Source organism: Haliotis rufescens, unplaced genomic scaffold, assembly GCF_023055435.1.
Source record: "Haliotis rufescens isolate VD_foot unplaced genomic scaffold, xgHalRufe1.0.p SCAF_6, whole genome shotgun sequence".
In the NCBI taxonomy this organism is placed as follows: Eukaryota; Metazoa; Mollusca; class Gastropoda; order Lepetellida; family Haliotidae; genus Haliotis; species Haliotis rufescens.
The window spans coordinates 13,302,959-13,318,501 of NW_025964334.1; the positions used below are offsets into that span (position 1 = coordinate 13,302,959).

Below are 15,543 nucleotides of genomic sequence, written 5' to 3' on the forward strand. Positions count from 1 at the left end.
TAAGGTCATCAGGATCCATCGGTGTCAAGCGAACATGTTGGCTTCATGAACAACACTTTGCTTGCATCTGGCTAAAACATTCTTCCAATAAAAAGGTACCTTACTCGTGGGGGCACAGATACCAGTGAAACTATTTTCAATAATTCTCACTGAGCATAGTATTTGCTTCAACTGGACTGGCTAGTTTCTTTCATTTTCATTGTTTGCGATGGCGCTCATGGCAACATGACGTCATTGAATGCACTGATGAAATTTAGGGAATATTATGTTACATCTTTCCACCAAGAGAAACTGAGCTTATGTCTCAACTTGGTATCAGGAAACCCACACTTTTCTACATTTTCTCAGAAAAATAGACTATCGGTAACATTAAACAACCCACATTTAAACTTTGGGAATTATGAATTATCTGTCCCTACTGATTTAATGTTGAAAAATTAATTCACTCTGGACAGATAACCTACAATTCCTCATAGCCTATTCCCCAAATAGTATCCTTAAATTTTCCTTATATTTATGCCTTCCTTAAGCTTTTATCTACACCAAGGGCAGATCTAGCATTTTTAAAAAGGAGGTGTTCAAAATATGAGAATCTTTACTCAGATAATTTTACTGCATGAGACATACATTTGGTTTTCAAAGAGGGGGGTCTAGACCCCCTGGATCCACTTATGTACACAATATCAACATGTTCTCATTCACTCCACAGAAATACTGATTCATTGCACAAAGAGTATTATTGCTCATGGACCAGACAAACTCTTCCTCGTCACCATTCCTACAACATCCATCACATGCTCACACATCGAAACTTTAAAAACAAACAAGAATGTGAGCTTGGTGCCTATTTTATTATTTGTATTATCATACAGACAGTAGTTTCTAGGTCCTGTTGCATATCTGTGAGATGGTCACATTGATCAGCACAATAACAACATACTATAGTACAGTGGTTTGGGGGAAGGTAGTTATATACCAAACATGGGCTACCTTCGCTTACAAATTGCTGCTGCACTGCTGCCTCTGATTGACCAATCAGAACGCTGCTGCATGCTACGACTTCGTCTCAAAATGGTTGACGAGTCATGGTCTATACTACAAAGCAAAAAAGCTTAACAAAAACAGTCTAAAAATAAGGTTGGATAAACTACTCAACCCATCTAAAATTGTCGCAGCTGGTTTTGCTTGAGAGGTTAAATTGCACCACAAAAGTTCACACGCTTTATGTAGAAATACAAACGACGGACAAACGATTGTATTGCACAATAATCCATTGTTTTGACAAAAATCAAGGTTCATGACTAGTTGCTGCAGTTACCTGCGGCTTAATTTAAACTTGATTGGCTAATTCATGTTACATTAAATTCCCTATACATCATAAATGATAAATTAGAACTTAGCACACACAGCTTGACAACCAGTACGGTATGAAATTCGTAATGCACCAGTTGAATTGTTTACACACATCACGAAAGGGAGACATTGCATATATTGCCAAAAACCATCAAATTACATGTCCATATTCAAACTCACAAAATTAATATCTTAACACCAATTTTGAACATTTCCAATAAAAAAAGAAATCTTGCTCAGTTTTCATAACAATTAAGATTAAATGAAAAATTTCAATTATTTTTTCAGACTGCGGAATGTTTGAATATGTACAAGTTCCGATGTTTTTTCTTCGTAATGACTCCCTTCTAAATAATCAACACAAAATTGAGAGTCATGTACACTTAAGTAACACTGCTTCCATATGAGTTATACAAACCTATACCGACATTGCAGAGAAAACCGTCCACTATTTAAATGCTGCCTTATGGTCTACGGTATTAACACTTAGGGGAATGATATGAACGCTGAATGGTAAATTTGGAAAAAAAGGCCTCATGACATAGTTTTAAATCATATGTGACCTTTGCACAGAAGAGATACAAAAGCTTCAGAATTCTTGATTCAAGAAGTAGCACTTATAGCGTATAAGTTATGAAATAAATATAACTTTGTTCATCATACGTTTAAAGAAATCTCAGATCTTCACTTAATGAGATTCTAAAGCATCTTCATCTAAACCAACTTCATAAACCAATTTGATAAAATGTTCTTTTAACAATAAATCAAACATTCATTAACATTAAACATGTTCGTGCCCTATCCACAAAAATATAACAATTTCACATTAAAATATATGAACCCAGAGTAATACCCTATATCATTTAGGACAGGATGATATGGTAAATGGATTTGTCATGGACAAACAATCAGCAAACTAAAGCTGCTACACATAGCAAATAAATACCACAGGAAGGCGATATGTTTTCTGGCAATGCCAAAGTTTGTCAAGATGGCGCAGTGGACACCCTCACAGATGGATCACTGCAGCGAATACTCAAGCACTGTCGAGTCGCACCGCGGCACTGTGCAAGAACCCAGCCATTACGAGTTCCACATGTACGTACACCAGCATCTGGTATGTTCCCACACTGCCTGGTGTGATGTTCCACCGATATAATGTGTCCTTTTGTCCACTCTCCATAGTTGCCAGAGCAGGCCCAGTCTCACACAAAACAAACACTGCTACAGCTAACACAACTCAGACGCAGGCAGGGAGACCCTCTCAACGGGGCATGCCTCCTCGTTGCCATGACAACACAATGGACGCATCCTCGTAAGGACGTATCTTATATTTTTCTTGTTGAAAAAAACGTTTTGTTACAAAAAATGTTTTTTGTTCATTCATGATAGTATTGGCATCTGGGTGAATTCAGATGGCATCAGATCGTCTAACTATCAGATTTCCAGCTATACAAGGGTCAAACATACATGTTCTCATGAACTACAGAGAGACAATTACATGGAGATTCATACCAATGTACACATCTCAATGGTTTCTACTGGTGCAGTTATTAGCTACAGCAGCGGGCTAGAACAGCACGAGACAGTTTATATATTATATATTTATTTATAAATGCATCAAAACAACCGTACAGAAAACATACACTTAATAGAAACTGAGACGCTTTCTATGTACATATTGGACCCTGAATAGTGGGGTTGAATCGATGAATATGTATATTTATTGCATGGACCTTGGAAACACCTATCACGTAGTTTCCAGCTGACAAACGATCATGTGACATGGAATAAATAAATAAATAACTTAGTATACAACAAAGAAATACACCTCGGCCCTCTGGGGATTCAAATTTTCACCGAAACTGGTGCAGATTTTTTTTACATAACTTCAAATACACTGTACATGAAATTAACAATGTTCTATACTGTTGAGATGATTGCTTCGAGTCTCAGTAAATATATAGGTGGAATGGAAAAAGTCATGGAATGGATTTTATAAGATACATGAGCTTAATTGTTTTGAACCGATATCATGTCACAAGATTCTTCCTATTGCTTAGAGAAAAAAGAAATGATCTAGATTTAGCACCATGGTGTTATTTTGTCCCTATTTCGCTTAACACTCGAAGTAACCATCGCTGGACTGAGATTTTTTCGTAATACGCAAACCTTGGTCATGGATTTCATAAAATGTCTATAAAACATAAATGATATATAAGATTCCACTCGCACATTATCATCTTGATCAAAATGACCAAAAAATACTTTGATGATCATAACAATACAATGAGCACAATCTGACAAATACTGAAAATCAGAACACAATTTCAACAAAATCAACCACAAAAAAATAACTAAAAAATTAATTTATCATGATTATCTACACTATAAATGTGAAAAATATTGCACATTATCTGAACCTCATTGCGATTCCGCAAAAAGTCTTTGTTTCCACAGAGCTCGTTAGACACTAACGAACTATACAATAAGACAGGTAATAGGGAGGCGCAATGAAATGACTAGTTCAATGGAATGATGAAAATGGGTATAAAACCTCTCTTGGCTCCATACAAATATGAATTGAGATATGATATGTCTCCGAATGACCTACACGTCGCAATATGTATCAACTCCATGGGCATAATAACTGATTTGTCATCCAAAACAACTTGCAAACGATAATAGTAAAGCGATTGGTAAATAGATTAGCAATAGCCAAAACAAAATATGAAGCACATAGGATGGATCTTCAGTGGTAATAATGTGTATGGTCTTGGACCATGTCTTTTTTTTAAATCAGAGGTTAAAACCAGATACCTTTCGGTATATGATAAATAAATAAATATAAAAATTTGGCTAGGACTTAGAGTCTGCAATACCTGATTTGTTAAGAGAAACAATAATTTAAATTAGGGTCAATATTAAATTAAATAATTTACATAATCAACAGCTGATGGAATGTTGAAAACGAAGCAAAAATACAACTTAAATAGCAATAACAAACTAAACATGTCGGTTGGTCTTTGGATTGCATCGAGCATGGCTATAGGACAACGACAATGACACTTCTGAGGTCATGATGACGAGAAAAGTAGTCCCGGCTCTGATGTATGAATCTATGAGAGCGAGCAAGGAGATCCACAATTGTGACATACATGGTTAACTCTTCGTACACGAACTCGCACTTTCACGGTTGTTGTTCCCGTTATCGTCTTGCCACTTATCCAAAGACCTGCGTCGGGCATTCATGAAGAAGTTGGCTACTGTGCTTACTTCAAGTCCAAGTTGCTGTGCAATAGTAGCTTGCATCTCCTTCGACGGACGTTTTGTTTCCTTAAATATTGCATGAAGCGTACGGCGTTGAATATCTGTGAACACCAGTCGAGGTTTTTTTGGAGGTCGATTTTCCTCGGGCGGCTTTTCTTGCTCTGCCTCTTTCCTCTTGCATGCTGGAAGAAAATTTCCAAAATCATAATTAGAGAGATCCTCACTGATATGAAAATAAGAAATGACATTTGGGAAGAAATTAGATGCATCAATAAATGAACAGATACATATTTTTCAAGTCTAGAATAAAGATCAAGGGAGATAACCAAGGTAGGGGAAAATTCATATAATTATTAGCTCAGAATGGCTTTGGATTTAAGAACAAAATTTATTCGCTTTTTTTTTTCAAATGAAATATACCCTCACTATGGTACCTGCCTAGACTATATTTAATCCTGAGTGATTATTTCTCTATTAATTAGTTTATCAGAAGACATCTATTTTATAAGAGGCCACTTAATTACACAGTACCTCGAGCATGGAAAGGCTTCGTCTTTGCAAGTCCACCTTTCCATGACTGAAAATATAACAGGCTGAGAATAGCCTTAACAGTTCCAATAATCAGATATTGGGTATACTAAAAATGTCACATTCAATATTTTCTATAGTCATGTTTGTTTCTCCCTTTGGTGTTATAAGGCAAGCTGCTTCTTGGAATACTGTTACTTTGCCAGAGTTACCTCCCTTTTGTGACTGCACTTTGTTAGTTAGCTCCACCGTTTCTAGGATACAGCTACGATTTATAGCCAAAGAAATTACAGAGGGAAGTCTATCACCAATGAAATACACTTTATGAATAATGACGACCAGGTGTTAATTCTCAGTAAGGAAGATAAAACATGTCATATCAACTTTATTTCTATAACAAAACATGACAGCATTAGCAGGAAACCTGATATTTTGTTTATAAACAGTTAGGATTGAATTTTTCAAAATGTTCAAAAATATTTCTGTGATCAGCATATTCAATCCTTTGGCAAGAATGGAGTGACATTTTCATTTTCTTATGATAAATTGCATGAATCTTTTTAAGAAATGCATGAAAGTTGGCGGGATCAGCGTCATGGTAATGAGACTGTTATTACATAGCGTTGTGGTGACTGTAACCAGTTGTTACATAGTGCTAAACCCTCACATCCTTCTATCCTGGTGCTGCTGTCACATGGTCAAATTATGACACTTACATTTCCATGGAAACAGGAACCCATACTTAGTTACAAATTACTCTTTAAACATAGCCTCGGTCATAGTATCAATGTCATGATGAAACTGCTTAAAATCTCTGTTTTTGTAAATCAATTACACATTTGTTAAGAAACTCAATATATTTTAGATACTACTACTATGATAATGTCAACCTGAATTATCTGGTTACCTTATTTTTATGCCTAGTCAGGTATGCTAGAAATGACTTATAATGAGACATTGAGCTTATTGACCAAAACAATTCTAAGATGCATGCAAAATAGGAGGCAAAAGCGTGAAAACGCGGCACTTCAGCAAAAAATCAAGAACAGAAATCAAAAACAAAGTGCAGCTTCAATTAATCATCTAAAAACTTCACAGAATTCACAAACTCCAAGTTAGCTTTGCACCAGTGAGAATAAATACCATCATGCACAAAATTTGAGATGTTTTCAGGGTGGGTAGCAGGTAACAGCAGTTGCAGTGGCTGTTCCGGGGACCTCCCTACTCACCTTGCGAGAAGCGTGGCTGCTGGCCAGGACCTTGGCCGGGGTAAGTTTGGGTGTGATAGGGCTGTGAGGAGGCTGTACCTGTTGAAATAGAGGAGGACGTGTCTAAGAGCTCACTCCCAATGAGGTGGGTGGTTAAAGGGCAGGACTTGCTCACCATTTCTTGGCTCATAATTTCCCTTACATTTTCCCCCCAGTGTTGGAATTAAACCTTCTTTTCCTATATTTCATTTCCAGTATTGGAATTCAAACTTTCAAACCATGTATTTAAATTTTGATATTACACATCCATGAAAATCAGGACGGTGATGTAATGATGAATCATGTCAGTTGGACCGATTTCAGTTCGGTGAAAAAGATCACAGGTATTACTACAGATGAAAACAGCCCTAAACAACTGAGGAATGTGGTAACTGATTGCACTGAGACCAAGGAAAGATGAGCAGGCTATGTAACAAGCACACAAGCCAATAGGGGCACGATGCATGGCACCACATGAGGAACCCAAGGTGGATCACAATGTCAGTCTGGAATCAATTTTCTTAACTAAACACATTTTTCCATTGCAGTTTTTTCCACACTGTTACCTGTTTATCATAAATGGGATAGTCATCAACGCAAAATAGTGATCAGCAAATCATGAAATAAATGCATTAAATCAATATCGCAAAATATCTATTGAACATAAAATGTGCGATAAATCAAAATTCAAAACTCTAACAATTGGAGCAGTCAAAATGATCTCTGTGCTGAAAACATGAGCATGTTTGCTAATTACCCTGTATGTATCATGCATGTTGAAGATGAAGATGAAGATGAAGATAGAGATGAAGGAAGGAGGAAGGAAGATGTGAGTCTTGTTAGATATAGCTTCATAAATACACAACTAATCACCATCACAAGTATCATGCAACTGACCACAAAGTGACATCAACGAAAATGAAAACGTCATGTACAACATCCACTTTTGATCTGCCAATATTGATAAATGGGAACATTACGATTTCAGCAAACCATGCAACATGAATCATGTCAAAGTCGTAAAAGTATTACTCAATTTTCCTTGTTTTTCAGCAGGAAAATAAACACTGTCTATTGTTTGACTGGGCACTTAATAACATGTAGCCTTACATAGCAACGTCAACTCTCATGGAATTTTCTCACCGTTGGCGGACTTTAAACTCATCTTCGTACATTTATGACAGGGTTGCCCTGGTGGGTCAAAGCCTGCATTATTAATCAACTGCCTTATTTATAATGAAATAACTAGTATGTCACTTAAGCTTACAAAACACTGTCATTCCCTTATCTTCATGCATTGAAAAAATCTTAATAAATGGGAAATTATTACATCTTTGACCCTTTTTTTGTCCATATTTATCTGGTCTGGATCATGAATATACCATGGAAGTTCATTTAATCAGAAAAGTTGTATCTGCATGGCCAGTTGAAGTTTTTAGTGCAATGTAAAGTATTCATTTATCTAAGAGCAAGAATAAAAAATAAGACGAGATTGTATCAACAAGGATGGTCATGGCATTCTAAGAATGGGCAATACCCAGGATAACAAATCACTTGTAGATAGTTTCCATTTAAACGTAGGTATGTGTGAGTCAATGTTTACAACTCTGTGTATATTTAGCCTAACAATTACATTTTGTCTGATCCTTGAAAAGAATTACAAAGTACAATCCAGTACAATGCGTTATTCATCAACACTGTGTCAGTGACACTGTCCAATTGATGCAATATCATGGTGTGATCTCATTGCCAGAAGTGTCTTGATAAACCAGGACTTAGCCATCTAACCCTACCACCCACAGCTCCGACTTAAACCAAACCATCAAAGTGTCTCAAATCTAAAATCAAAGCCATCTAGACAGACTGGGAGACAAATAGACCACAAAGTTATCTGTCATGTTTCTCGTCCTGCTCCTAGGACGAGAGCTTCGGTCGCTAGGACATGTTCCAACAACGAAGGATGCCATGTCATCCTGGTAACGCCGGCATCTTCTGCCATGAATTCATAACCATAGAAAGTTTTGCTATGAAATTGAGAAAATGTGCCGTGTGGGCCTAACTAATTAATGTTGGCAATGTGAGAGCAAATAGCCACACCTGTTTAGAAGGACATAAAATTGTCATGTTCCTGATCTTTGTGTCGAGGAGAGTGAGAAAACATCTGTAGCTGTGTGGGAAGTAGTATCTAGTTCCTTGTGAATGACATAAACCACGGCCTTTCTCACACTGTTTACATTAAGTATCATTAAGATAAACACACTTAGACCCCATTGTACAAATATCTATCGCCACATGTTTACCGTCTGGCCTAAAAAAACGTAATAACTGCTACAAACTCCTATTGAAATTGTTCCCCGAAAATACTGGTTTGATAATAGCCTTGATGATATTTTTTCGATGAAACTTTCAAACAATCATTAGCTCTGAAGATAATACACACAGACTAATCTCCAATGCATCAGCAGAAGCTTGACAAATTCGCAGGAGTAATGTGATAAAATCTGGTGTTTTATTGATGGCAAACGCTGTGTTCCATTTACAACAAGGCATCACCAAACAGGCAAGGAGACAGCAATTGCAGGCCTAACTCAAACCGAAATAACTGGTCCACCCGTGTGCAAGGTTAAAAGAAAGCGATATATTGAAGTAAATAATTCACGCTTGGACAAAGAGACCAGATAGCAATGCACTACACAGTAATTGCATTGGGTCGTGGAGACAATAAAATAATATTCCTATTCAAACAGCCCTGTTAACGATATGCCTAGTCAGGTCTGTCTCTTGTAATTACATGAAAGAGGGGAAATCTTGGAAGGATGAACAAAATGGAGATGGGGGGAAAAAGTGGGCATTTTGTACGAGGTTAACGTAAGCTTGGCTATTAGCTGACGAGCTCCTGGCGAAATTGTACGGATCAAGTCCCGGTCACTCTGGTTAAATTTAACGTTGATTTTTTTCACTTCATTTCCTCGAGACAAAAACAGGTTCTCTGGGCTCTTACAAGCAACGACAAGCTCTTTTAATGAAGCAAGTTCCTTCAGTGCGCACACACAGCTGTCAGTCCTGAATGGACCGTTGTCATGGTAACAATTTCTGAAAGAAGCTCAACGGTAGGCAACATGGCTGCTCCCAGGAAGGCGAAACAATACTGGCCTTGACGGAACATGCAAAAATTGCCTCTTAAATGATGACATTTCAACCAGTTATGACAGATTCCATGGAAAATAACCCACGTTATCATCATTGATGTAAAGTGCCTTTTTTCTAATGGAAAAGAATTTTAAAAATTGGTATAAAAGACGTTTTTCAATAGCACAACTGGGAATTTCAAATTCATTATGACATCCCTAAACAAAACTGGGAAGACGAAGAATGACTTAATCATCTTAACAAGTCGCAGCTACAAGCGAAACGTGTCTTGTGGCACCCTCCCTACCCACTATTTTTAAAACAATTCTCCATGGAAGCATCTTAAACAGAAATTGCCTTCTCAATATAGATTAACGGAACATTTTATGCCATTTCATTAAAAAGGCTAATGTTCAATACCAAGCTTTCACAAAAGTAATGTCAATCACAAAATGAAATAAATTTCAAAGCTGTCTCAATAGAAGCTTAATTGATGTCTAGTCAGAAGCAGGCAAGAAACAATAGTGAGTATTTTTACGGGAAATTGAGGACGACATGTTATTGTGCAGCACATGTCTATCTGTCCAACCAAATAAACAAGGAGGCACTTGGCATTACAAGTCTCAACAGCTGACTTATCATTCCAGTGATAATCTCCATATGGACAAGACATATTTGCATCTCTCACGCTGTTTCCATTTCATCAACAGACAATAACCTCATGCCTGCAAAAACTGAATACATGCCTGACATTCATGAGCATTTTTAGACCACGCGACTGCTATTTCCCTACCAGAATATTGAAAAAAAACATTGAAAAGATTTATTGGAAGTTATGAAAATAGCCTTGTAATCATATCGGCGTAATTATATACACAGCGGCCCATCTGTTTCTGATGAAATAAATCAACACACTTACCATTATAAACCTGTCACAGACGAAGGTAACAAATGGTTAGTGTGCTCAATTTCATTATGCCTTCATGGAAGCTTTTATACATAACATATGCACTATAGCGACACTTGATTCTGGCACGCTTCGTATTTCGCAGTTTATTTTATTATCTCTGTATTATAAGAGTCGCAACATCAATCTCTGGTGCTCTTGTACAAGTGAGGTGAAAATTGGGTTTAAAGTTGCATCCAAGATTATTGCACTTATATAGAGACATGCACACTGAGCTACCAAGCTGCAGTATAACATAAATACCCCACTCAGACACAGTTTACTGACTCCAAGCCGACCAGTCCTTGTTTTAGACCCTTAATGCCGAGCGCCAGACAGGGTAACAACAAGTACCATCTTTTAACCCCTTTTGGTATGATGCGGATCAAACCCCGGACCTTCCGCTCTCTGGATGAACACTAGACCACAGAGGTCTGCTCTTGTACTCACAACCAGCAGGCCATGTTAAGTTATGGAAGTTACAATCACCATAGCCTTGTGAGTGAGTGAGTATGGTTTTACGCTGCTTTTAGCAATATTCCAGCAACATCACGGCGGGGGACACCAGGAATGGGCTTCACACATTGTACCCATGTCGGGAATCGAACCTAGGTCTTCTGCGTGACGAGCGAACGCTTTAACCACTAGGCTACCTGACCGCCCCTATAGCTTTTAGAGCACTTTGAACAACTGCACCATGGACTCAAATTATCACAGGCGTGATACCAAGATGATTCTTGGAATGGGATGTGGTATTGGTCATATCCAAAGACAGTTTTCATCCATATAGTATGTTCCTTGGCACCAAGATGTTACTTGGTGGTTTAAGGACCTCATGCTAATTTCCAGAATCTCGGATTACATTATTGGCAAAGTCAATCATATTCTCTCCATTGAAGGGGAAATTCCCATACAACTCAATAGCCTCCCTGCCATGTGCGGTTTGTCAATAATCAGTGATTACAATCAGCCAAGTTAATCCTGGCCAAGAGATTCATGTCAATTGACAACCACAGCTCCAACAATGATGGGTTTTACATGACATCTAAACATATCACTTTGGTAAGTCGAATTTCGGAAGAAATGTGCGAATCATTTGTTGGCAGTTATCACAGTTGAGGTAAAAAAGTTATTAGATGAAGGTGAGGATTGGTCTGTGACTATTTGTTTATCTCTCATCGTTTAGCACTCGAGATCAATCTGGAAGTAGGATTAAGCTTAATTACGTTCAAGTTTTATGCGTTCGACATTCTCATCATTAATGATTAATACTTATTGTATTTTATCAGCGAGTTTAGAGGAGGGGCTCGGAACAATTAAACACTGGATCAATTTGCTCAGCTTCGAGCTGAGTGATCGGGTTTCTCTGCGCAAACTCTGACCATACCAATGCAATTTACCGAGGGGTGGACTGCGTGACATGTGAGAGGTCTGTGTTGTGCTGGCAGCGCGTTGGGCAGGGGCTGAGGTCCAGGACGGGCTAAGCGATCTCGCCTCAAGCAGAGACTGCTAGAACAGCTGAGTATCTCCCAGGCTTAAGACAATAGCAAACAAGATCTCCCTCCCATCCTCTGTTTGTGCCTTTTCTTTCGGCCGATGGATTTATGGATTTTTCTCTCAACTCGGGGAGATCGGGGGAGATACTTAAGAACTTGTGCGATCAATAACTGATTTCATTCATCTAGAAGGAAAAACTTGCCGATTTTTGTTTGCTCTTTGCTGACTCTGTGCGACCTTGCAGGCAGTAAAAACAGAGGCTTTCATCCCGGAGCATGCGCGTGAATAGCATGACGAGGCACCTCCCGCACCAGGTGACGGGTTCCCCCAGCATTACGTCAACCAGAATTGTTCCTTGGCTGCGGCCTGCTGCGATAACGGTCCGCTCGTCAAATATGTGCTCTATAAATTCTCCTCAACAATTCTCAAGAGCAAAATCTTCAGCAAAGGAAAGAATTGTTGAAACACTTCAATGGAGAAAATGAAGTCTAAATCTGTCTCTTTTAATTTTGTTCCGTTACCTTCTTGTCAACACAGTTTCTATTGTGTTGCTGTGTTAAGTCACTCACATCAAGCATCAGAGACATAAATAAACTTCAACCAGGGCCAATGCTTGGCTCCATTGCCAACTATGCTGCATGCAAGGCTGGACAATGGATGGAAATTAGAAATGAGCCCCGCACACTAAGCCATCCTCTTTGTCTGCTTACTGTGTCAATGTTTAAAGAGAACTGGTTTCTATTTTGTATCTACGTTGGCGATGATATTCACCATTTTCTCCAGGTTAGGTTAGCATGAATAAAACACTACAAACACCTTGCAAACGCACAAGCCATGAAGCAGTGAATAGATGCTTGAACAAAAAAATATCCCTGCTTAACAAATTAATACTACAATGATCACCACCAGCCACAATGGTTCGTCTTCAACTAACCAACAGCTCTCCAAGATAAATTACAACACAGGCTCTCATCAATTTGCAACACCAGACACCATATCAGTCTGATGCCTATTTATAGCTTCATTAAATTCAAAACATTCTCCCAATAAAGAACCCAACAATATTAATAAGCCTGTTTATATATCCAAGGACTTTCAAAAACTAACACTTAAAAGCATAGGGAAACATGGCTGATGGAATCAATATCCAGTCTTAGTTTACAATAAATCATGAGACTCGTACACGGTGCAGTATACAACCAGCAAGTCACATGGAATTGTAAGAGATGCTGTATAAGAAGATTCTGCCCGGACATCATATATTCAAAGGAGCAGATATAGTAATGCATCGTGGGTGTGGCCGATATGACTACTACTATTAGAGCTTTAATAATGGCATGTACAAGCCATATGCCCAACTCGTAATTAAATCATTTTGCTACGTCCCAGCATGGCAGTGGCTTGGTTTTTATAACAGCCAATGTTCATGCTAATTTACTTTGGTAGAATAGTTTTTCGAGAATTTGTAAATAAATTGGCTTTATATTCCAGGGTTTATATTCTTAACATTTCCTGACAGGAGTTATAATATTAGATGTTCGTTGAAATACATCTGCCATGGAACATAGGCATGTATGTGATACAGGAGCTAGAAAAGAGGCCAGTTATTCTGTGTGCAGATAAATTCTAAACAACCAAATAAATGTAACTTAATAATTCTCTTATAAAAATGTATTTTGCAGAATTCATTAAATCATTTCCTTAACTGCCATCCCCTTGGGCTTATTGGAAAATCAATGCACTGAAATGCCCAAAACAAGGAAAAGTCAAACTAAGAATGTCACACCCATGCACATATTCCTCAAAAAGGCAACAAGTGGTCTTAGTAAAGGCCCCTTTATCAATCTTGATTTCATTTTAACAAGTGTTGCATTTATTGGAATATTGACAACATAATTTGATACGTGCCTGGCCGACTGCTCAAGGGAACGTCCGGCCTCCAATCTTCAAAATGATTCTTTTTCACATCAATCACTGGGAATGGTTCCTGCCATTGCACTTTGGACAGACGAAATAACTGTATTTACGCGCTTTCAGACAATTGTTACAAATGTGATTATAAATAGACCAACTCATAATTTGGCTGTGTGTTTACATTCAAATGTTATCAACATATTTTATAAAAATACTGAAGCACTAGCTATCCTATAAATTAATCAAACTCTTTTCCTTTATACAACATCGTACCATTTTACAACACAATTTTTCAATTAAACAAACAACACACTTCTTGCCTCACACATCAGAACAACCATACAGATAGACAAAAGAAATGCCTCAAAATTTTCTAATCGACCCCATTTGAGGACTGACCTCAGGAGGTCGCTGTGCAACAACATCGAAGTAGACTTTGCAACACATATTCCCCCGATGAGTTAGGTTTAAAGTGGTTACATTTACTGCAGCTCTTTCAAAATTTAATGATGTGTCACATCAGCTACCATCAAGTAAATTTGTCAGGGGAATAGCATCAGTTTTCTCGACATTCTTTCATGTCTAAGCTTCAAAACAAAAAACATTTCACTATATTCGACAAGGGGCTGCGATGTATGTCAACGAAACCACTGTGTCAAGCAATAGTTGAATAACCAATGAAGGCAGTCGTATTGCTGCAATAAATGGATGAAATCAGCATACACCCTGCCCCAGCAAATCTCTTGGCATAAAACATTTTTCTTGAGTACTGCTAGGCACCGACCGAATCATCAGTGGAGTGGAAAGGCGAAGTGCATGAGCTTGCATTGTTTCTAACACTTGAATGGTTTCAGTTGGCACACCGAGCCAGGCAGGGAAGCTTAATCTCGTCATTACTGCAAGAGGCAAGTTTCAACCATCCTTCTCTTCAAACCGGTTCCTGGCTGGACTGCATTTTCGTACGCCTCATAAAGCTGTGCATTTATCTTAGACCAGCCTTCCTTTACCAGGGTGTGATTTAAAGGCTGGGAGACATATTAGCTGGAAGACAACCTTCGTTGGGAAACTGGCTAGAGAATGGTGAACGGCTAGCACAAACGAAGGCTTATTCAGGTCGTTGCTTACAAAGCTTCTTTCTTGCTATGGAAACGGTGAAACAATACTTAGCTATGGAGCCTGGGTTATTATAAACAACATGGCAGGATCTTTCTGAACCGGGTCATGCACAGGAAAAGGGTTGAGCACCAGATGAGACATAGTAATTGCTCCTAGTTGAAAATGCTCAACTTTGGATATGGTATGTCCTGTATTTTCCCAGGCAGCACCGAGCCTTTCAGAATTTATTTGCAAAGAGAAAGCTAATTCAACGAAGTCTTCAGAACGCATAACCACTAATGCATGTTCCCGTCCAATTTTCCTGCAAAATGAAAGGCCTATGCTGGCTTAAGGACGCATTGACATGGTGTGTTATTGCTGTGTTTAAATGCTTCAAGTACTCTCGGTATTCAGCTATATTTGCTTTGATTGTGAATAGAACATCGCCTATTACTCTCATCACAAGATTCGTTAGTTATCATGAACCATCACTATCCAAAATAACACTGAAGGGAATACAAAAACTTCACTTTCATTCTCTTCATAAACCCGTAGCAAAGGAAT

At 38.2% G+C, this 15,543-nt stretch overlaps 1 protein-coding gene across 3 annotated transcripts in view; it reads right to left on the bottom strand.

Moving 5' to 3' along the window:
- Positions 1-832: 832 nt before the first annotated feature.
- Positions 833-15,543, bottom strand: part of LOC124135471 (one cut domain family member 2-like) — a 36,357-nt gene continuing 21,646 nt past the window's right edge. The window contains exons 3-5 of one of the 3 annotated variants that reach the window (XM_046500824.2): positions 6,381-6,458; positions 5,155-5,200; positions 833-4,805 (exon numbers count right to left, since the gene is read on the bottom strand). In XM_046500824.2, coding sequence (XP_046356780.1) covers positions 4,516-4,805; positions 5,155-5,200; positions 6,381-6,458 — 414 coding nt within the window. In that variant the 3' untranslated portion in view covers positions 833-4,515. The remainder of the gene's footprint in view (positions 4,806-5,154; positions 5,201-6,380; positions 6,459-15,543) is intronic. The other 2 variants (XM_046500820.2, XM_046500822.2) reach the window with 2 other exon arrangements.